This window comes from Pleurodeles waltl, chromosome 6 (genome assembly GCF_031143425.1).
Source record: "Pleurodeles waltl isolate 20211129_DDA chromosome 6, aPleWal1.hap1.20221129, whole genome shotgun sequence".
Classification (NCBI taxonomy): Eukaryota; Metazoa; Chordata; class Amphibia; order Caudata; family Salamandridae; genus Pleurodeles; species Pleurodeles waltl.
Window position 1 is genome coordinate 12,537,958 of NC_090445.1, and position 24,221 is coordinate 12,562,178.

At 50.7% G+C, this 24,221-nt stretch overlaps 1 protein-coding gene across 1 annotated transcript in view; it reads right to left on the reverse strand.

Annotated features, from left to right (window-relative positions):
* Positions 1-24,221, reverse strand: part of LOC138299020 (uncharacterized) — a 335,289-nt gene that overhangs the window by 241,079 nt on the left and 69,989 nt on the right. Inside the window, exons 6-9 of the mRNA XM_069236923.1 lie at positions 16,821-16,970; positions 8,313-8,399; positions 7,963-8,091; positions 2,396-2,516 (exon numbers count right to left, since the gene is read on the reverse strand). Coding sequence (XP_069093024.1) covers positions 2,396-2,516; positions 7,963-8,091; positions 8,313-8,399; positions 16,821-16,970 — 487 coding nt within the window. The remainder of the gene's footprint in view (positions 1-2,395; positions 2,517-7,962; positions 8,092-8,312; positions 8,400-16,820; positions 16,971-24,221) is intronic.

Genomic DNA, 24,221 nt, shown 5'->3' on the forward strand with positions numbered 1-24,221 from the left:
ACCCCCCAATGCACCTCAGCTTACGCCCTTCCAATGCCTCGCACCTGATGCCTTGATCACACTGCTCCAACCCCCCAATGCACCTCAGCTTACGCCCTTCCAATGCCTCGCACCTGATGCCTTGATCACACTGCTCCAACCCCCCAATGCACCTCAGCTTACGCCCTTCCAATGCCTCGCACCGGATGCCTTGATCACACTGCTCCATCCCCCAATGCACCTCAGCTTACACCCTTCCAATGCCTCGCACCTGATGCCTTGATCACACTGCTCCAACCCCGCAATGCACCTCAGCTTACACCCTTCCAATGCCTCGCACCTGATGCCTTGATCCCACTTCTCCAACCCCCTCAATGCACCTTAGCTTACACCCTTCCAATGCCTCGCACCTGATGCCTTGATCCCACTGCTCCAACCCCCAATGCACCTCAGCTTACACCCTTCCAATGCCTCGCACCTGATGCCTTGATCACACTGCTCCAACCCCCAATGCACCTCAGCTTACACCCTTCCAATGCCTCGCACCTGATGCCTTGATCACACTGCTCCAACCCCCCCAATGCACCTCAGCTTACACCCTTCCAATGCCTCGCACCTGCCTTGATCACACTGCTCCAACCCCCCCAATGCACCTCAGCTTACACCCTTCCAATGCCTCGCACCTGATGCCTTGATCACACTGCTCCAACCCCCAATGCACCTCAGCTTACACCCTTCCAATGCCTCGCACCCGATGCCTTGATCACACTGCTCCATCCCCCAATGCACCTCAGCTTACACCCTTCCAATGCCTCGCACCCGATGCCTTGATCCCACTGCTCCAACCCCCTCAATGCACCTCAGCTTACACCCTTCCAATGCCTCGCACCTGCCTTGATCACACTGCTCCAACCCCCCCAATGCACCTCAGCTTACACCCTTCCAATGCCTCGCACCTGCCTTGATCACACTGCTCCAACCCCCCCAATGCACCTCAGCTTACACCCTTCCAATGCCTCGCACCTTATGCCTTGATCACACTGCTCCAACCCCCAATGCACCTCAGCTTACACCCTTCCAATGCCTCGCACCTCATGCCTTGATCACACTGCTCCAACCCCCAATGCACCTCAGCTTACACCCTTCCAATGCCTCGCACCTGATGCCTTGATCACATTGCTCCATCCCCCAATGCACCTCAGCTTACACCCTTCCAATGCCTCGCACCTGATGCCTTGATCACACTGCTCCAACCCCCAATGCACCTCAGCTTACACCCTTCCAATGCCTCGCACCTGATGCCTTGATCACACTGCTCCAACCCCCCAATGCACCTCAGCTTACACCCTTCCAATGCCTCGCACCTGATGCCTTGATCACACTGCTCCAACCCCCCCAGTGCACCTCAGCTTACACCCTTCCAATGCCTCGCACCTCATGCCTTGATCACACTGCTCCAACCCCCCAGTGCACCTCAGCTTACACCCTTCCAATGCCTCGCACCTGATGCCTTGATCACACTGCTCCAACCCCCCAGTTCCCCTCAGCTTACACCCTTCCAATGCCTCGCACCTGATGCCTTGATCACACTGCTCCAACCCCCCAATGCACTTCAGCTTAAACCCTTCCAATGCCTCGCACCTGATGCCTTGATCACACTGCTCCAACCCCCAATGCACCTCAGCTTACACCCTCCCAATGCCTCGCACCTGATGCCTTGATCACACTGCCCCAACCCCCAATGCACCGCAGCTTACAGCCTTCCAATGCCTCGCACCTGATGCCTTGATCACACTGCTCCAACCCCCCAATGCACCTCAGCTTACACCCTTCCAATGCCTCGCACCTGATGCCTTGATCACACTGCCCCAACCCCCAATGCACCTCAGCTTACACCCTTCCAATGCCTCGCACCTGATGCCTTGATCACACTGCTCCAACCCCCAATGCACCTCAGCTTACACCCTTCCAATGCCTCGCACCTGATGCCTTGATCACACTGCCCCAACCCCCCAATGCACCTCAGCTTACACCCTTCCAATGCCTCGCACCTGATGCCTTGATCACACTGCCCCAACCCCCCAATGCACCTCAGCTTACACCCTTCCAATGCCTCGCACCTGATGCCTTGATCACACTGCTCCATCCCCCAATGCACCTCAGCTTACACCCTTCCAATGCCTCGCACCTGATGCCTTGATCACACTGCTCCAACCCCCAATGCACCTCAGCTTACAACCTTCCAATGCCTCGCACCTGATGCCTTGATCACACTGCTCCAACCCCCCAGTGCCCCTTAGCTTACTCCCTTCCAATGCCCCGCACCTGATGCCTTGATCACACAGTTTCAGCCTCTCACAATGCCCCCTTCTGGGTCCCTCGTGCCCACCCAGTGCCCACCCCTGTGCCCACTCACCGATCCGAGTGTGCCGTCCCCCATCGTAGACCAGCCATTCGTACACCTCGTCACTGAAGCAGAGGACATTGTGCCTCGTGCACAGGTCTGCGATCACCTGCAGCTCGTCCCTGGCAAACACCTGCACAGAGAGAACGGGCAGAGGTGAGGGGCTGCTGAGGGAAGTGGAAGACATGAGAGCGCTGCTGAGGAAAGGAATAGAGGTGAGGGGCTGCTGAGTGAAGGGACAGGAATAGAGGTGAGAGGGCTGCTGAGGGGGAGGAACAGGAGTGAGGGCTGCTGGGGAAGGGGAAAAGATGAGGGCTGCTGAGGGGGAGGAACAGAAGAGAGAGGGATGCTGAGGGGAGGAACAGGAGTGAGGAGCTGCTGAGGGAAGGGACAGGAGTAAGGAAGCTGCTGAGGGAAGGAACAGAGGAGAGAGGACTGCCGAGGGAAGGAATAGAGATGAGAGGGCTGCCGAGGGAAGGAATAGAGGTGAGAAGGCTGGTGAGGGAAGGAATAGTAGAGAGAGGGCTGCTGAGGGAAGGGACAGAAGTGAGAGGGTTGAAGAGGGAAGGAAGAGAAGTGAGAGGCCTGCTGAGGTGGTATATAGGTGAGGGGGCTGCTAAAAGAAGGAATAGAGGATAGGGGGCTGCTGAGGGACGTATTAGAAGTGAGGGGACTGCTAGAGGGGAAGGGGAAGAGGTGAGAGGGCTGATGAGGGAAGAGAGAGAGGTGAGAGGGCTGATGAGGGAAGGGAGAGGTGAGAGGGCTGATGAGGGAAGGGAGAGGTGAGAGGGCTGATAAGGGAAGGGAGAGGCGAGAGGGCTGATGAGGGAAGGGATAGGGGCACTAAGCAGCATAAACAAGCTCGTAGACAGAACGTTGCTCCTCACTGGCCTGAACTGGTAGTGATAGAGATAATGAGAATCAGTCAAGCAGAAAGATAGGAGTCAGGAAACCTTTCCAAAGAAATGCAGCACATTTACTGCTGTGAACCAGCATACAAGGGAGACAACTGAAAACACATGTACTCCCCTGGAGTGCCTCAAGAAAAAGAAAAAAATGGTTCCCAGAAAGTGAGCATTTGCAGAACACAAGGAACTAGTCAGAGAGGTGTTAAACAGGCTATCCTCCACAGGAGGGACAAAGACTTGTTGGACAGCCTAAAACAAATAAAGAAAGGAAATGGAGAGCAAGCAAATGTGAGTTACAAAACACAAAGTCAATAGTAAGCAATTAAAGGAATGCATTCCTAGGGAGGATTTCAGCATGTCCCGAATATGTCTTTGCAACTAGATAGCTGTGCTGCCTGGTACGCTTTGACCTAAAAATGCTTTAACACAGAAAACGTGAACTCCTGTGCACCTACATTAAATACTTTGGATAAACAATTCTCTGCTTAAGAAGTAGTAGCCAACCTAAAGAAGGTAAAATGTCCAGGGCCTCCCTGACCTCAGTCCATCACCAGTGTCAGCAGCTGCCAAGGTGGCTTACTGCAGACATTTAATCCAGAATTGAAATCACTCATCTGGCTCCTGCAAGAACCCCTGAAGGCAAACTCAGCCTGGCGGTGGAGAGACTGCCACAAGACAGTATTCCAGCACATGTATGCTCTGTCTTTGGAAATAACCATGAAACTCTAGGACCCCTGAAAACCCTGGCCTAGCAGTCAATACTAGCCCCACCAGACTAGGAGCTGTCCCTCTTCAGTCCCACGAAGCCATAACAGAAAGGAGTCCAACACAATTTGATGGGGTGTCGCTATTTTTACCTGCAGCTGTATGGTAATAGATGTGATGTGTCACCTGGCCCCAAACCTGTTGCTCCTCTCTTCCAGGATACCTCCTCAATAACGCTACCAACTATAGACAACTGGATCTTTCAACTGCAAGAGGACTTGTTGCCTCATTGCTTCAAACGAGAGCCCAGTAACCATTCACATTATCCACAAACACACCCCAGGCTGGCCTTCAAAGATCAGACAATGCAAGCAGCGGAGACTTTCTCAGTATATACTCATCGAAGTCAAAGGAATGTGGCTGGTAGCCAATTCTCCAACATAGGTCAACACCACAGCCAGAGGGGGCGAATGCCTGAACAGTTCTTCAGCTATAATAGTAACGCTTAGTCATGGGAAAGGAACGCCTGCTAAGAAGCAATTTTATCTCGCCTCCCCTGTCCCGAACTCTGGATGCTGAAGTTCACTCTTGGAGGCCACACAGCCAACATTAAGAAAAAAGGCAGTATTCACGGGAATGCAGGGTTTATGGACATTGTTGCTTTGAAGGGACCTTTGGTGAATAATTGTGCCATGCCTGCCAACCTGCTGCCCAAACAGAGCAACCTTCCTCAGCAAACATCCCAGCGCGTGCTGTTCCAAAGCCAGTCCAGACCTCAGCTGTTTTCTTGATGAACACAACCCCCTGGTAATTGTTGATGGCTGCAGCAAACATACACAAGGGCATAAACGACCTCTGCAGAAGAGATAACCCCAGACTGGAGAAAATACCTGCAAGGAGCAAGAAGAACAATGGGCCTCCCTCAAGGACTTTAGTTTTCTGCATTCCTCAGATCCTCAGCAGCAAATAATCACACAATGACTCTTCTCCAGTCCTCAAGTGAATGTCGAGGTCAAGCCCTTCCCAGCATCACATGCATGACCTGTGAAGCTGGACAGGGAGTAGCAGAAGGTAGTGACCGGTTCCTTCAAAAATATTGGAACACACTCCACTCAGCTACTAACTGAGCCCCTTATATACAGCTATGGGCAGAGCTATCATCGAATTCCTTCTCTCCCACCCTTCAGGAGCCTGCTGATGGCCAACTAAGGAGAGAACCTGACAAGGCCGAAACACAACAGTGAGCAGATGAGCAGAAAACACAAGGCTGTGGTTCACTCATTCCAAACTCACCACGAAACCAGATCCAGACCCATGTAAACCTAGCCCTGGGTAGAGACAGGTCGGAGAATTAGGAGGTGACAAGGCACACCCCCCAAACATCCCACACTACAAGAGGATTTCAGGCGTGGCTTGCCACTCACCAGTTGGGCCAGCATGGAGAAGGCCTCTGATGATGATTCTAGGAGCAAGTTAAGTGCTCATCACCAACACCTGAAGCATCACCAGAGCAAGTTGTCACTGTGGTGGTAGTGCCAGACACTGACATGCTGCCGTCGGTAGGAGTGCCTGCTTCGCTTGCCTGGTGGACATTCTTAATCGTGCACCGTCTCCCCTGCCACTCCGTTCATGCACAGAACTTCCAGGACTATGGATCTTGATGGCTGCACCCTGCCTCACATCACGTACATGTTAGTAAATAAACCAGCTATAGCTCACTGCTGGATACTGCTATAGTGTGCCTTCATACTCACTGCTCTTCTCTGGCCATGCGGCCTCACTGTCGCCCCGTTCAGAATGTGATGGAGACCGTACTGATGGAAGAAGTCGAGAGGGGGTGCCTGCTGTGCAAAGGAGGAGTGAGGTAAGCAGCTGTCAAGGGGGTGCTACATGGAAGGGAGGGATGGAAGTGAACGGGTTGCAGGGAACAGGGGTGCAGGTACGGCTGGACAGGCCACAGCGGCATTACCCAGATGCGTCACAATGGGGGATAATTTCAGAATGTGCTGGGCTGCCAAATGAGATAAAAGAGGCCTTGGCTCCTCTTATCTTTTCACTCTCTGGCCTTCCCTGTGGGATCTGAGCCCCTCTTTTCATGATGTTCAGGTACCTCTAACCCTTCCCATGGAGTTCTACCCCCTCTTCTCATCATGTTCAGATACCCCTTCCCATGGAGTTCTAGCCCCTCTTCTCACCATGTTCTGGTACCTCTTACCCTTCCCATGGAGGTCTAGCCCCTCTTCTCACCATATTCAGGTGCTTCATACCCTTTCCATGGAGTTCTAGCCCCTCTTCCCATGATTTTCAGGTACCTCCTCCACTTCCCATGGAGTTCTAGTCCCTCTTTTCATCACGTTCAGGTGCCTCGTCCCCTTCCCATGGAGTTCTAGCCCCTCGTCTCATGTTCAGGTACCTCTTCCCATTTACATGGAGTTCTAGCCCCTCTTCTCATGATGTTCTGGTACCTCTTACCCTTCCCATGGAGTTCTAGCCTCTCTTCTCATCATATTCAGGTGTCTTTTACCCTTCCCACAGAGTTCTAGCCCCTCTTCTCATCATGTTCAGGTACCTCTTCCCCTTCCCATGGAGTTCTAGCCCCTCGTCTCATCATGTTCAGGTACCTCTTCCCATTTCCATAGAGTTCTAGCCCCTCTTCTCAAGATGTTCAGGTACCTCTTACCCTTCCCATGGAGTTCTAGCCCATCTTCTCATCATGTTCAGGTACCTCTTCCACTTCCCATGGAGTTCTAGCCCCTCTTCTCATGTTCAGGTACCTCTTCCCCTTCCCATGGAGTTCTAGCCCCTCGTCTCATCATGTTCAGGTACCTCTTCCCATTTCCATGGAGTTCTAGCCCCTCTTCTCAAGATGTTCAGGTACCTCTTACCCTTCCCATGGAGTTCTAGCCCCACGTCTCATCATGTTCAGGTATCTCCTACCCTTCCCATGGAGTTCTAGTCCCTCTTTTCATCATGTTCAGGTGCAGCTTACCCTTCCCATGGAGTTCTAGCCCTTCGTCTCATCATGTTCAGGTACCTCTTCCCATTTCCATGGAATTCTAGCCCCTCTTCTCATGATGTTCAGGTACCTCTTACCCTTCCCATGGAGTTCTTACCTCTCTTTCCATCATGTTCAGGTGCCTCTTACCCTTCCCATGGAGTTCTAGCCTCTCTTTTCATCATGTTCAGGTGCCTCTTACCCTTCCCCTGGAGTTCTAGCCCCTCGTCTCATCATGTTCAGGTACCTCTTACCCTTCACATGGAGTTCTAGCCCCTCGTCTCATGTTCAGGTACCTCTTACCCTTCCCATGGAGTTCTAGCCCCTCTTCTCATGATGTTCAGGTACCTCTTCCACTTCCCATGGAGTTCTAGCCCTGCTTCTCATCATGTTCTGGTGCCTCTTACCCTTACCATTGAGTTCTAGCCCCTCTTCTCATGATGTTCAGGTACCTCTTCCACTTCCCATGGAGTTCTAGCCCTGCTTCTCATCATGTTCTGGTGCCTCTTCCCCTTCCCATGGAGTTCTAGCCCCTTGTCTCATCATGTTCAGGTACCTCTTCTTCTTCCCATGGAGTTCTACCCCCGTTCTCATCATTTTCAGGTACCTCTTCCCTTTCCCATGATGTTCTAGCCCCTCTTTTCTTCATGTTCAGGTACCTCTTCCCCTTCCTGTGATGCTCTACCCCCTGTTCTCGTCATGTTCAGATATCCCTTCCCATGGAGTTCTAGCCCCTCGTCTCATCATGTTCAGGTACCTCTTCCCATTTCCATAGAGTTCTAGCCCCTCTTCTCAAGATGTTCGGGTACCTCTTACCCTTCCCATGGAGTTCTAGCCCATCTTCTCATCATGTTGAGGTACCTCTTCCCCTTCCCATGGAGTTCTAGCCCCTCTTCTTGTGATGTAAAGGTTTCTCTTCTTCTTCCCATGGAGTTCTAGCCTCTCTTCACTGGTGCTTGGGTAACTCTTACCTTCCCCAGGGGGTTGTTCGGAGTGTTGACAACAATGGCTTTGGTGCGTTTGGTGAACTTGGCTGCGAGCTCCTCAGGGTCCAACCGCCAGTCTGCGCTGCTGGCTGGCTTGTGGCCTTCTGCAGGGCTCTACAAATGTAAGGAGAAGACTGTGAAGGAGCAGTCAGGTTGGCGTGCCAAATCCACACACGTCTGGATAACAGCAGACGTGCAGAGCGTTCACGAGAACATCCATCACAGGCGCAGCCAGAAACAGGTGGAACCACCGGGGAGTTAAACGAAGGTTTGATAAACAAGTAAGGTCCCACCTAAGAAACACATCTCAATATGCAGGTTCTAGCAATACTCACAGGCCGCAGGGGAATGTAGACAGGCGTCCCTCCAGCCATCTGCACCATGGGCTCATAGCAGTCAAAGAACGGCTCGATGAGAATCACCTGGGCAAAGACACAAGGAACAGGGTACCGCATTACATCAGTCAAGATGCCGGGAGAGCACAAATATAAAAGACAGCCAGAGTTATTCATAGTCACACCAAACTCCGCTCCACACCTGATACTACACACTTAACATTTGAGTTCAATGGGAAGAACATAAAACAAATCTTATTCTTTCATTGATAATTACTTAGTTTTGTGTGCTCGCTCCTTCCTACAGGAGCTCAGAGTGGCTGTCAAGGTGTAGGTGGTGCGAGGCTGACACAGCTTGACTCATGGTGTGACCTACCTTGACTAAAGTTTCCGGCAGCAGCTATAAAGGTTAACCTATGAAAATTTCAGGATGCCATGACCGGACTTGTGCCCACAGGGTTTTAACAACGAAGAAACTGCTAAGAACCGAGGTCTCCACTGAGATTGAAGAGCTGATGGGATCTTTGTCGAACCACAGGTCATGACAAAACTCTAAGAGATTATCTAGTGGACATGCTTACTGCTTCAGGAAAGGTTATCTAATACATAAATTTTTCATGGTCTTATAATACTCTTGTAGAAGCAATGCTGTATTAATTGTCAGGGTCAATGTTGTTCGAGGTATGTGCATCTCGGCCAGCTTTGCCCCAGAAGCACTGCCTTTGGGCTGCACTGTGCCCTGAGCAGAATACTGACCACACTGCTCAGGTGCCATCTTTCACCTGTCATTTCCATGCGATCGAAGCACCAGAGGAAAACATGGGAATCCCTGAGACCTTAACAAGGCTGGAAGCAGAGCAGGACAAAAATCTCCCAAGTGTGCTATGCCACCTCAACAAATGGGCCCTCTTATGGGTACAGGACCACCAGAGGTAGAGAACGGGTACAAAAGTGGAAACAAGACAAGATGCTCTGTGTGGACTCCTGACCTCAGCACTTACAGGCCTACAAGGGTCCTCTGACAAACAGGAGTCAGATATTTGATGGACTTCATATCCACTCTCTTCATCACCGATTTCATGAGGTGCTGGGTGTGAATGTAGTGAACATGTTCTATCACAAACTGTAGGAGGCTGGCCTGGCTTGTAGTGGGTACCAAGGGGTACTTACACCTTGCACCAGGTCGAGGTATCCCTTATTAGTGTAAAGGGGTGTCTAGCAGCTTAGGCTGATAGAAAAGGTAGCTTAGCAGAGCAGCTTAGGCTGAACTAGGAGACGAGTGAAGCGCCTACAGTACCACTAGTGTCATATGCACAATATCATAAGAAAACACAATACACAGATATACTAAAAATAAAGGTACTTTATTTTTATGACAATATGCCAAAGTATCTCAGTGAGTACCCTCAGTATGAGGATAGCAAATATACACAAGATATATGTACACAATACCAAAATATGCAGTAATAGCAATAGAAAACAGTGCAAGCAATGTATAGTCACAATAGAATGCAATGGGAGCACATAGGTATAGGGGCAACACAAACCATATACTCTAGAAGTGGAATGCGAACCACGAATGGACCCCAAACCTATGTGACCTTGTAGAGGGTCGCTGGGACTGTAAGAAAACAGTGAGGGTTAGAAACATAGCCCACCCCAAGACCCTGAAAAGTGGGTGCAAAGTGCACCTAAGTTCCCCAGAGAGCACAGAAGTCGTGATAGGGGAATTCTGTCAGGAAGACAAACACCAGCAATGCAACAACGATGGATTTCCAGACGAGAGTACCTGTGGAACAAGGGGACCAAGTCCAAGAGTCACAATCAAGTCGGGAGTGGGCAGATGACCAGGAAATGCCAGCTGTTGGTGCAAAGAAGCTGCCATCGGGTGGTAGAAGCTGTGGATTCTGCAAGAACGACAAGGGCTAGAAACTTCCCCTTTGGAGGATGGATGTCCCACGTCGTGAAGAAGCTTGGAGAGGTGTTTCCGTGCAGAAAGACCGCAAACAAGCCTTGCTAGGTTCAAGGGTCGCGGTTAGGGTTTTTGGATGCTGCTGTGGCCCAGGAGGGACCAGGATGGCGCCAATTGCATGAGGAGACAGAGGGGGTGTCCAGCAAGACAAAGAGCCCACTCAGAAGCAAGCAGCACCCGCAGAAGTGCCGGAACAGGCACTACGAAGTGGAGTGAACCGGACCTCACCCGAAGTCACAAAGGAAGGTCCCACGACGCCGGAGGACAACTCAGGAGGTCGTGCACTGCAGGTTAGAGTGCCGGGGACCCAGGCTTGGCTGTGCACAAAGGAAATCCTGGAAGAGTGCACAGGAGCCGGAGCAGCTACAAATCACGCGGTACCCAGCAATGCAGTCTAGCGTTGGGAGGCAAGGACTTACCTCCACCAAACTTGGACTGAAGAGTCACTGGACTGTGAGAGTCACTTGGACAGAGTTGCTGAGTTCAAGGGACCTTGCTCGTCGAGTTGAGAGGAGACCCAGAGGACCGGTGATGCAGTCTTTTGGTGCCTGCGGTTGCAGGGGGAAGATTCCGTCGACCCACGGGAGATTTCTTCGGAACTTCTAGTGCAGAGAGGAGGCAGACTACACCCACAGCATGCAGCACCAGGAAAACAGTCGAGAAGGCGGTCGGATCAGCGTTACAAGGTCGCAGTAGTCGTCTTTGCTACTTTGTTGCAGTTTTGCAGGCTTCCAGAGCAGTCAGCAGTCGATTCTGTGGCAGAAGGTGAAGAGAGAGATGCAGAGGAACTCTGATGAGCTCTTGCATTCGTTATCTAAAGAATTCCCCAAAGCAGAGACCCTAAATAGCCAGAAAAGGAGGTTTGGCTACTTAGGAGAGAGGATAGGCTAGCAACACCTGGAGGAGCCTATCAGAAGGAGTCTCTGACGTCACCTGCTGGCACTGGCCACTCAGAGCAGTCCAGTGTGCCAGCAGCACCTCTGTTTCCAAGATGGCAGAGGTCTGGAGCACACTGGAGGAGCTCTGGGCACCTCCCAGGGGAGGTGCAGGTCAGGGGAGTGGTCACTCCCCTTTCCTTTGTCCAGTTTCGCGCCAGAGCAGGGCTGGGGGATCCCTGAACCGGTGTAGACTGGCTTATGCAGAGATGGGCACCATCTGTGCCCATCAAAGCATTTCCAGAGGCTGGGGGAGGCTACTCCTCCCCAGCCCGGACACCTTTTTCCAAAGGGAGAGGGTGTAACACCCTCTCTCTGAGGAAGTCCTTTGTTCTGCCTTCCTGGGCCAAGACTGGCTGGACCCCAGGAGGGCAGAAACCTGTCTGAGGGGTTGGCAGCAGCAGCAGCTGCAGTGAAACCCCGGGAAAGGTAGTTTGGCAGTACCCGGGTCTGAGCTAGAGACTCAGGGGATCATGGAATTGTCTCCACAATGCCAGAATGGCATTGGGGTGACAATTCCATGATCTTAGACATGTTACATGGCCATGTTCGGAGTTACCATTGTGACGCTATACATATGTCGTGACATATGAATAGTGCACGCGTGTAATGGTGTCCCCGCACTCACAAAGTCCGGGGAATTTGCCCTGAACAATGTGGGGGCACCTTGGCTAGTGCCAGGGTGCCCACACACTAAGTAACTTAGCACCCAACCTTTACCAGGTAAAGGTTAGATATATAGGTGACTTATAAGTTACTTAAGTGCAGTGGTAAATGGCTGTGAAATAACGTGGACGTTATTTCACTCAGGCTGCAAAGGCAGGCCTGTGTAAGAATTGTCACATCTCCCTATGGGTGGCAAAAGAAATGCTGCAGCCCATAGGGATCTCCTGGAACCCCAATACCCTTGGTACCTCAGTACCATATACTTGGGAATTATAAGGGTGTTCCAGTATGCCAATATGAATTGGTGAAATTGGTCACTAGCCTGTTAGTGACAATTTGTACAGAGAGAGCATAACCACTGAGGTTCTGGTTAGCAGAGCCTCAGTGAGACAGTTAGGCACCACACATGGAACACATACATATAGGTCACAAACTTATGAGCACTGGGGTCCTGACTAGCAGGGTCCCAGTGACACATAACAAACATACTGAAAACATAGGGTTTTCACTATGAGCACTGGGCCCTGGCTAGCAGGATCCCAGTGAGACAGTGAAAACACCCTGACATATACTCACAAACAGGCCAAAAGTGGGGGTAACAAGGCTAGAAAGAGGCTACTTTCTCACACAAACCTCTTCAGATGCTCTTGTGATCAGATGCAGTCACTATCTGTGGGATATTTAACCTGCCCTGGAGCTTTAAATTCCAAGGTCCGTACACAAGGTAGGGAGGTTCACTGTAATGCTAGACAAGCGGATCCACACATACAATACAACTGTGTGTTACTGTGAATTTGTCGCCCTGGATATGCTTAATGCAGAGAGTTGTGGGCTCTCTCTTGCACCACACAGGGAAGGGCATAGCACCAGGCAAGAAACCAGAACTGTGTGCTTAGATATAAAAAGTAAGGGCTATTTCATGTAAATGAATGAATAAATGAATGAAAGACATTTCCAAAGTGCACTGATGCTTCTGGAAGGGTGTCCTGGCATTGACTAATAAGAATTGAGCCACACAGTTATATTTGTTGAAACGGCCAGGTTTTCAGATCCTTCCTAAACACCAAGTAATCCGGGGCCAACCTAAGAGAGAGGGGAAACTAATGCCACAGCTTAGCGCTGTAATGCGAGACAAAGCAGCAACCAAGCAGACTTCACTGTACTTCTGGAATCGGATATACTTTCCTGGGCAGATAACTAGCTCCTGTGCAGTGGATGGCTCTATCAGCCCTGCAGAGGGTTTTAAAAGTACATCTCTGCTGTATGGGCAGCCAATGGAGAGACTGAAGCACATCCCTGACAGGAGTCGTGCAAGAGAGACCGCGAACAACCTGAGCTGTCGCATTCTGAAGAATCTGGAGTCTATTCAACAGATAAACAGCAAGACCAGAATACGGGGCATTTCCGTAACCAAGAGGAGGTCAGATAATAGCCTGCACAGTGGGCGTACGTGCAGGAACAGGCAGAGCAGGAAGGAGTTTCCAAATAGGGTGAAGTAGGGTAAAGGATTTAACTACTACCATTGCAATTTGTGGGGTGAACGAGAGTCCAGAATCAAATGGTACCCCCAGATTTCTATTACAGAGCATGGTAGAGAGTGAAGGACCCAGTTCGAGAGGCCATCCCTTCAAACATCACTCAGGACACTTTGATCTGAACAACGGAATCTAAGTTTTGTCTGTGTTCAGCTTCAGGAAGCTGGTATGCATCCACACTGCCACTGCCCTGATGCACTCTGAGTTTCACCCAGCTTGACTGAGATGGAAAAGATGATCTGAGTGTCATCAGCATATGACATGCATGAAAATCTGAAGTTTCTGATCAGCACTGCCAGGGGAACCACATAAAAATGAAATGGTGAGGAGCTAAGCGCAGGCTACTGTGGAAAACCACAAGGGAAGTTAAACTCATTTGACTGAAAGGGATTTAGGAAAATCAACACTGGAGCTAGCTGATAAAAAGCATCTGATCCATTTCAGAGTACGAGCAGTGGCTCTCGTCTTCATCGGGCGCTCAATAGGTACAGAATGAGCGACAGTGTCAGAAGCTGCAGAGAGGTCTAAAAGGACCAAGGCAGGAGAACCTCCGTGGTCAGGAAATTCTCTAATGTTCTCAACTACAGCAAGGAGAGCTGTCTCGTGACTGCCAGACGCTCTAAAACCAGGCTCTCTTTCATCCAGTGGTAGGATGGTTTAAAAAAACCATCATAAGTGAGCACTGATACGACCTTTATTAATTTTAGAGTGGAAGGCTATAAGTGCAATCGGCTGAAAATTGGACACTACAGTTGTATCTACAGAAGAGGAACAATAAACACATGCTTCCAGCTTAACTGAAGTACGTGGCCGTAACAGATCTCCAACAGTTTAGGTACTAAGATGTCTTTAGCTAAGGACATAATCTGGGCAGCGCAAGGGTCCACAGAGGAACTAGATTTGATGTCATCGATAAGTGAACTTTGGGCCTGATTTAGAACTCGGCAGATTTGTTACCCCATCACAGCAGTGACGGATATCTCGTAATCTAAATCCTATGGGATATAATGGGATTTAGATTTTGGCAGATAAGATTTTCATCACTGTTTTGACAGAGTAACCCATCCGCGGAGTTCTAAATCAGCCCTTAGTATGTCAAGTGATGTTGGAGGAATTTCATCCGAACATGTCTTGGGAGCACATGAGCTCACTGTGGCATCAGTAGATATCTCAAAAGCTGAGGCCATTGAGGCAAAAGTAGACCATATTTGTTAGCATTGTATCCTTCAAAATTATGCCAATTCAGTGCAAAATGACTGAGAGGGGCTAAGAGTATTAACACAGGCTTTTGGGGAAAATACACTTTTAAGGATCTTTAAAGACGTCTTTGGTGGGCTGTTTGGCTCAGGGGGAATGTTTGAGTCAGTGATGAATCTTGACAGTCTTGCAATAACAAGTTTTGGTAGCAACTTCATAGTTTTTCCTCCATTATGGTTCCAAGCTTTACAGAGACGTTTTGCATCAGAGGACCAGGAAGACGATTGCTTGGCTGATGTGATCTAATAGTCTGAAAACAGATGTTTTACCAAAAAAGCTGGTAATCCAAGCTTTAAAGACCAAAACCTCATCTGCTAAAACCAGAGAAAGGTTTATCCAGTGGATTCAAGGGCTGCAATCAATTTACCTTTAGTTACTTTATGCCAGAGTCCAGACACTCTATTGCTGGCTTTCACTTTGGAAACGTTTAAGGCATAGTCACAGCTGATGAAAAATGGCACCAAGAAATGATCAAACCAGGTAACAGGAGTATGAAGAATACATGACTTAAGGGATGGGATGTAAGATTGGGGCAAACAACCTATGTTTGAGCCTCTGTGTCTGGTGAAACTGTATCAATCTGCAACCTTGTGCCACGCTTAACCGCGGGCTATCCAAAATGGATCCCATATCCACGTTTCACAGTCTCACTGTCATGCTTATGGCACATATGCACAATGTAGACATGCACTTGACATGCAGACGGAATGTCAGTGGTAAGGTCCGGGTCTGACACAGAAAAGGATCTGTTCAGGTCTACTAACTCACCACAATTTATATGCTGCCACCACTGCAAAACAATGGAGGGTATAGACAGGAGGTCCATGTCGACAAAAAAGGACACGCCAGGTGAGTCTCTTCAGGTCATAGAACCGGTTCTCAATGATGGATTATCATTCCCTGCCATGAGAGGCTGCGTCTACTGGCCCATCACATGGTGTAGAGAGTGGCCAATCTGCTGCCTCCTTTTCAAGCACTTTCTTCTTGAAGTTGACTATTCTTTGATTACTGGTATGACCTTAACAAAGGCTTGTTGAACTAGACAAGGTCATTTTCTCTCCAGAGACTCTCGTCAAGCAAGTTTTCTGTGTTCTCACAGACTGTACAGATGTGACAGCATCCTAGTGCACTCCTGAGCGCATTTGACAACTCTGTAAATGAAATAAAATCTATTCAACCCAAATTACAGGGCCATTAGTTTTGGCCTTTGAAGTAACTCTTGAAAAACCTTGTAAGTAGTCTGAGTCGGAGTGCTCCCAATCACATCCAAAGTATACACAGAACAAGTGATGGATCGAATGCTGGAATTAATCTCGGTCACTGGTAATTACTCAGGGTGCATCCCAGTCTACTCTTACTGTGCCCACCAAGCAACTCAGTTTGGACCCAACCATGTGAATATCAGTCTTAGCTCTCCTCCCGTGGGAACAGTCCAGCCGAACAGCCAGGCCAGGCCTTCTCTGACCACGAGCAACCCAAGACCAGTTTCACCCTGACTGGGGCTCATCAGGCGGTTGCAGCTTGGGTGCAGGGGTGTGCGGGGCACAGGATCCATGTCTGGATATACCCTTAGCACTTAGGACGTCACACTTAGGTAGACAAAAAGGGATGGATGGAATGCTTGAATTAATCCCAGCCACTGGAAATTACTCGGCCACCTCCCAGACCATCTTTTTTTTTGCACACCATGGCACTTTTGTTTGGACCCAACCATTTGCTCCAACAGTCCAGTCCAAATTACATATCAGATCCAAGCGTAGCAGAAGAAGCCCCCATAGCATGCCATTAGCCACAAGGATCAAAGTTAAACCAACCTATACTGCCTGGCACCAAAGAGTTAAAAATACACCTACTGTTGATTCACAGGCCCCAGAAGGAGCTAACCATCTCTGGATTTGTAATATTTACCTGTGTTTCAAAGGGTAGAATAATTACTCTCTGTAAATGAAGTATTTCTCTTATAGAAAGGTAAACCTTAACCGCTGGAAATGCTCCCAGAGGGTGAAGACCTCCAATGGAGTAGTAGGTAATTTACTTGGGGTGCAGTATTCTGGCCAACAGTCTAAGGTTACTGAAAGAGCAGTAAAGGGGTGCTTCTCAGATCAGGAGGAGGGACTGTGAAGCAGGAACAGCCGGACATTACCTCGTCGCCTTCATCCACCAAGGCCTGGAAGGCGCAGAAGAGGCCCTGGTACGCCCCCACTGTCACCAGCACATTGCTGAGAGGATCAAGGTATCGGCCAAAGAGCTTCCCGAAGAACTCAGCCAGGATCTTCACAAGAGGAGGGTGACCCTGTAAAGGAAAAGGAGAGGCAGGGTAAGAGAGGGAAGGGAGGGTATGAGAGAGAGAGGGAAGGAAGGGAGAGAGAGGTAAACACAAGCAGAGAGAGAGAGAAGGGAAGGAAGGGAGAGAGAGGTAAACACAAGCAGAGGAAGAGAGAGAGAGGGAAGGAAGGGAGAGAGAGGTCAACACAAGCAGAGGACGTGAGAGAGGGAAGGAAGGGAGAGAGGTAAACACAAGCAGAGGAAGAGAGAGAGAGGGAAGGAAGGGAGAGAGAGGTAAACACAAGCAGAGGAAGAGAGAAGGAAGGGAGAGAGAGGTAAACACAAGCAGAGGAAGAGAGAGAGGGGAGGAAGGGAGAGAGAGGTAAACAAGCAGAGGAGGAGGGAGAGGGGAAGGAAGGGAGAGAGAGGTAAACACAAGCAGAGGAAGAGAAAGAGGGGAGGAAGGGAGAGAGGTAAACAAGCAGAGGAGGAGTGAGAGAGGGGAAGGAAGGGAGAGAGAGGTAAACACAAGCAGAGGAAGAGTGAGGGAGGGAAGGAAGGGAGAGAGAGGTAAACACAAGCAGAGAAAGAGAGAGAGAAGGAAGGGAGAGAGGTAAACACAAGCAGAGGAAGAGAGAGGGAAGGAAGGGAGAGAGAGGTAAACACAAGCAGAGGAAGAGAGAGAGAGGGAAGGGAGAGAGAGGTAAACACAAGCAGAGGAAGAGAGAGAGGTAAACACAAGCAGAGGAAGAGAGAGAGGTAAACACAAGCAGAGGAAGAGAGAGAGGGGAGGAAGGGAGAGAGAGGTAAACAAGCAGAGGAGGAGTGAGAGGGGAAGGAAGGGAGAGAGAGGTAAACACAAGCAGAGGAAGAGAGAGAGGGGAGGAAGGGAGAGAGGTAAACAAGCAGAGGAGGAGTGAGAGGGGAAGGAAGGGAGAGAGAGGTAAACACAAGCAGAGGAAGAGTGAGGGAGGGAAGGAAGGGAGAGAGAGGTAAACACAAGCAGAGAAAGAGAGAGAGAAGGAAGGGAGAGAGGTAAACACAAGCAGAGTAAGAGAGAGGGAAGGAAGGGAGAGAGAGGTAAACACAAGCAGAGTAAGAGAGAGGGAAGGAAGGGAGAGAGGTAAACACAAGCAGAGGGAAAGAGAGAGAGGGAAGGAAGGGAGAGAGGGGTAAACACAAGCAGAGGAGGAAGAGAGAGAGGGAAGGAAGGGAGAGAGGGGTAAACACAAGCAGAGGAAGAGAGAGAGAGGGAAGAGAGAGAGAGGTAAACACAAGCAGAGGAAGAGAGAGAGAGGGAAGGAAGGGAGAGAGAGAGAGAGAGGTAAACACAAGCAGAGGAACAGAGAGAGGGAAGGAAGGGAGAGAGGGAAGAGAGAGAGGTAAACACAAGCAGAGGACGTGAGAGAGGGAAGGAAGGGAGAGAGGTAAACACAAGCAGAGGAGGAGTGAGAGAGGGGAAGGAAGGGAGAGAGAGGTAAACACAAGCAGAGGAAGAGTGAGGGAGGGAAGGAAGGGAGAGAGAGGTAAACACAAGCAGAGGAAGAGAGAGAGAGGGAGGAAGGGAGAGAGAGGTAAACACAAGCAGAGGAAGAGAGGGAAGGAAGGGAGAGAGGTAAACACAGGAAGAGAGAGGGAGGAAGGGAGAGAGAGGTAAACACAAGCAGAGGAAGAGAGAGGGAGGAAGGGAGAGAGAGGTAAACACAAGCAGAGGAAGAGAGAGGTAAACACAAGCAGAGGAAGAGAGAGAGAGGGAAGGAAGGGAGAGAGGTAAACACAAGCAGAGGAAGAGAGAGGGAGGAAGGGAGAGAGAGGTAAACACAAGCAGAGGAAGAGAGAGGGAGGAAGGGAGAGAGAGGTAAACACAAGCAGAGGAAGAGAGAGAGGGGAAGGAGGAGAGAGAGGTAAACACAAGCAGAGGAAGAGTGAGGGAGGAAGGAAGGGAGAGAGGTAAACACAAGCAGAGGAATAGAGAGAGGGGAAGGAAGGGAGAGAGGTAAACAAGCAGAGGAAGAGAGAGAGAGGGAAGGGAGAGAGAGGTAAACACAAGCAGAGGAAGAGAGAGAGAGGGAAGGAAGAGAGAGAGAGAGGTAAACACAAGCAGAGGAAGAGAGAGAGAGGGAAGGGAGAGAGAGGTAAACACAAGCAGAGGAAGAGAGGGAGAGGGAAGGAAGGGAGAGAGAGGTAAACACAAGCAGAGGAAGAGCGAGAGAGGGAGAGGGAAGGAAGGGAGAGAGGTAAACACAAGCAGAGGAAGAGTGAGAGAGGAAGGAAAGGAGAGAGAGGTAAACACAAGCAGATGAAGAGAGAGGGAAGGAAGGGAAAGAGAGGTAAACGAAGGGAGAAAGAGGTAAACACAAGCAGAGGGAGAGAGAGGGAAGGAAGGAAGGGAGAGAGAGGTAAACACAAGCAGAGGAAGAGAGAGAGAGGGAAGGAAGGGAGAGAGAGGTAAACACAAGCAGAGGAAGAGAGAGAGAGGGAAGGAAGGGAGAGAGAGGTAAACACAAGCAGAGGAAGAGAGAGAGAGGGAAGGGAGAGAGAGGTAAACACAAGCAGAGGAAGAGAGAGAGAGGGAAGGGAGAGAGAGGTAAACACAAGCAGAGGAAGAGAGAGGGGAAGGAAGGGAGAGAGAGGTAAACACAAGCAGAGGAAGAGTGAGGGAGGAAGGAAGGGAGAGAGGTAAACACAAGCAGAGGAAGAGAGAGAGGGGAAGGAAGGGAGAGAGGTAAACACAAGCAGAGGGAGAGAGAGGGAAGGGAGAGAGAGGTAAACACAAGCAGAGGAAGGGAGAGAGAGAGGGAAGGAAGGGAGAGAGAGGTAAACAAGCAGAGGAAGAGAGAGAGGGAAGGGAGAGAGAGGTAAACACAAGCAGAGGGAGAGGGAAGGGAGAGAGAGGTAAACACAATCAGAGGAAGAGAGAGCGGGAAGGAAGGGAGAGAGAGGTAAACACAAGCAGAGGAAGAGAGAGAGGTAAACAAGCAGAGGAAGAGAGAGCGGGAAGGAAGAGAGAGAGAGGTAAACACAAGCAGAGGAAGAGAGAGGGGAAGGGAGAGAGAGGTAAACACAAGCAGAGGAAGAGAGAGAGGGGAAGGAAGGGAGAAAGGTATACACAAGCAGAGGAAGAGAGGGAGAGGGGAAGGGAGAGAGGTAAACACAAGCAGAGGAAGAGAGAGAGGGAAGGAAGGGAGAGAGAGGTAAACAAGCAGAGGAAGAGAGAGGGGAGGAAGGGAGAGAGAGGGGAGGGAAGGGAGAAAGAGGTAAACACAAGCAGAGGAAGAGAGAGAGTGGAAGGAAGGGACAGCGGTAAACACAAGCAGAGGAAGAGTGAGAGAGGGGAGGAAGGGAGAGAGAGGTAAACACAAGCAGAGGGAGAGAGAGAGGGAAGGAAGGGAGAGAGGTAAACACAAGCAGAGGAAGAGAGAGAGAGGGATGAAGGGAGAGAGGTAAACAAGCAGAGGAAGAGTGAGAGAGGGGAGGAAGGGAGAGAGAGGTAAACACAAGCAGAGGGAGAGAGAGAGGGAAGGAAGGGAGAGAGGTAAAGACAAGAAGAGGAAGAGAGAGAGGTATGAAGGGAGAGAAAGGTAAACACAAGCAGAGGAAGAGTGAGGGAGGGAAGAAAGGGAGAGAGGTAAGCACAAGCAGAGGAAGAGTGAAAGGGAAGGAAGGGAGCGAGAGGTAAACAAAAGAAGAGGGAGAGTTAGAGAGGAGAAGGAAGGGACAGAAGAGTGGTGTGATGAAGGTTTGTGATACCACAAAAAGTAGTGGGCTGGAGGCTTGTAGTGCCACAGAAGAGTGGTGGGACAGAGACATGTGGCATCACAGAAGTGTGGAGGGATTGAGGCTCACAGTGCAGTCCTTTCAAAGGTCATGGTGCCACAAATGAGTGGTGGGATGGAAGCAATATCTACCACAGAAGAATGGTGGGACGGAGGCTGTTGGTGCGGTCCTTTCAAAGGCTGTGGTACCAAAGTAGTGGTGGGACCGATGCTCATGGTGCAGTCTTTTGAGGGGCTGCGGTACCACAGAAGAGTGTTGGGACAGAGGTTCACGGTGCCTTCTTTTGAGGGGCTGCGGTAGCACGGAAGATGGTGGGACAGAGGCTCATGGTGCAGTCTTTTGAGGGGCTGCGGTATCACAGAAGAGTGGTGGGACTGATGCTCATGGTGCAGTCTTTTGAGGGGCTGCGGTACCACAGAAGAGTGTTGGGACAGAGGTTCACAGTGCCTTCCTTTGAGGGGCTGCGGTAGCACGGAAGATGGTGGGACAGAGGCTCATGGTGCAGTCTTTTGAGGGGCTGTGGTACTACAGAAGAGTGATGGGACTGATGGTCACGGTGCAGTCTTTTGAGGGGCTGCGGTACCACAGAAGAGTGGTGGGGCCGATGTTCATGGTGCAGCCTTTTGAGGGGCCGCGGTACCACAGAAGCGTGGTGGGACAGATGCTCACAGTGCTGCGGTACCACAGAAGAGTGGTGGGGCTGATGCTCATGGTGCAGTCTTTTGAGGGGCTGCGATACCACAGAATCATGGTGGGACCGATGCTCATGGTACACTCTTTTGAGGGGCTGAGATACCACAGAAGCGTGGTGGGACTGATGATCATGGTACAGTCTTTTGAGGGTCTGCGGTACCACAGAAGAGTGGTGGGACCGATGCTCACAATGCAGTCTTTTGAGGGTCTGCAGTACCACAGAAGAGTGGTGGGACCGATGCTCACTGTGCAGCTCTTTGAAAAGATGCAATATGAGAAATGAGGAGTGAAGAATGTCTGCAGTGTGAGTCTAAGAAATGCTGTTGGTACCACAGCTGAGTCAGAAGAGGAGTGGTGGCTGGTGTTGTGGTACTTTGGAAGGGTGTGGTGGGTGAAGACAGGTTGAGCTGTGGGTCTTTGAAAGACAGCGGTACCAATGGTGCCACAGAGGACTGGCGGGGACAAGGCTTGAGCTGTGGGCCTTTCGAAGGGTATGGTACCACAGATGACTGGCAGAGAGGAGGTGTGAAATGTGCTACCGCAGAGGATTGGCAGGGAGGAAGCTTGAGGTGTGCTCCTTTGCACTTATGCAGTGCAGCACCACTGAGGATTGGCAGGGATGAAACTTGGGCTGTGGACCTTTGAAAGACTGTGGTACCACAGACGACTGGTGGGGAGGAAACAGACACTGTGGTCCTTGGAAAGGCTGCAGTACCACAGAGGATTGGCAGGGAGGAGGCCTGAGATGTGGTGCTACAGGGGATTGGCAGAGAGGAGGCCTGAGATGTGGTGCTACAGGGGATTGGCAGGAAGGAGGCCTTAGATATGGTGCTACAGAGGATTGGCAGGGAGGAGGCCTGAGATGTGGTGCTACAGGGGATTGGCAGGGAGGACGCTTGAGCTAAAGTGCTACATGGGATTGGCAGGAATGAGGCCTTAGATATGGTGCTACAGGGGATTGGCAGGGAGGAGGCCTGAGATGTGGTGCTACAGGGCATTGGCAGGGAGGAGGCCTGAGATATGGTGCTACAGGGGATTGGCAGGGAGGAGGCCTTAGATGTGGTGCTACAGGGAGGACCCTTGAACTGCGTTGCTACAGGGGATTGGCAGGAAGGAGGCCTTAGATATGGTGCTACAGGGGATTGGCAGGGAGGAGGCCTGAAATGTGGTGCTACAGGGGATTGGCAGGGAGGAGGCCTTAGATGTGGTGCTAGAGGGGATTGGTGGGAGGAGGCCTGAGATGTGGTGCTACAGGGGATTGGCAGAGAGGAGACTAGTCCTGTGGTCCTAGGAAAGGCTGCAGTAACAGAGGACTGGACAGGTGGAGGCGTCCTGTGGTTCCACAGAAATCTGACTTGGAGGAGGCTTGACCTGTGGTACCACACAGGACTAGGAGGGTGGAGTCATAAGCTGTGGTACCACAGAAGCCTTTACCTGTGGTACCACACAGGACTGGTAGGGAGAAGTCTTAAGCTGTAGTCCTCTGTATGGTTGCAGTACCACAGGAGCTGTGCAGAACCACCGACAACCTGGCTGGGAGGAGACTTGATCTGTGGCCCTATGAAAGGCTGCTGTAACGCAGGATTGACAGGGAGGCGACATACCCTGTGGTACCACAGAAATCTGGCCGGGAGGAGGCTTTACCTGTGGTACCGCAGAGGACTGGCACGGTGGAGACATATGCTGTGGTATCAAAGAAGAATAGCAGGGAGGGCCCTTGATCTGTACTGCCACAGAGGACTGGTAGTAAGGAGGCTTGGGCTGTGGTCCTTTGAAAGGCTGTGGTACCAAAGAAGACTGGCAGGGAGGGCCCTTGATCTGTACTGCCACAGAGGACTGGTAGTAAGGAGGCTTGGGCTGTGGTCCTTTGAAAGGCTGTGGTACCAAAGAAGACTGGCAGGGAGGGCCCTTGATCTGCACTGCCACAGAGGACTGGTAGTAAGGAGGCTTGGGCTGTGGTCCTTTGAAATGCTGTGGTACCAAAGAAGACTGGCAGGGAGGGCCCTTGATCTGCACTGCCACAGGGGACTGGTAGTAAGGAGGCTTGGGCTGTGGTCCTTTGAAATGCTGTGGTACCAAAGAAGACTGGCAGAGAGGGCCCTTGATCTGTACTGCCACAGAGGACTGGTAGTAAGGAGGCTTGGGCTGTGGTCCTTTGAAAGGCTGTGGTACCAAAGAAGACTGGCAGGGAGGGCCCTTGATCTGCACTGCCACAGAGGACTGATAGTAAGGAGGTTTGGGCTGTGGTTCTTTGAAAGGCTGTGGTACCAAAGAAGACTGGCAGGGAGGGCCCTTGATCTGCACTGCCACAGGGGACTGGTAGTAAGGAGGCTTGGGCTGTGGTCCTTTGAAAGGCTGTGGTACCAAAGAAGACTGGCAGGGAGGGCCCTTGATCTGTACTGCCACAGGGGACTGGTAGTAAGGAGGCTTGGGCTGTGGTCCTTTGAAATGCTGTGGTACCAAAGAAGACTGGCAGAGAGGGCCCTTGATCTGTACTGCCACAGAGGACTGGTAGTAAGGAAGCTTGGGCTGTGGTCCTTTGAAATGCTGTGGTACCAAAGAAGACTGGCAGGGAGGAGACATAAACTGTGTCTTTTATAATAAAAAAAAGTCTGCAGTGCCACAAAGGACTAGGATGGAGAGACTTGATATTTGAGCCTTTGAGAGGTTGTGGTACCACACACGATTGGCATGAAGTACCAAATAGGAATGGCGGGTGAGCCTTGAGGTGTAGCCCTTTGAAAGGCTCTGGGACCAATGAGAACTGGCTGGGAGAACACATAAGCTGTGGCCCTATGAAAGCATACAG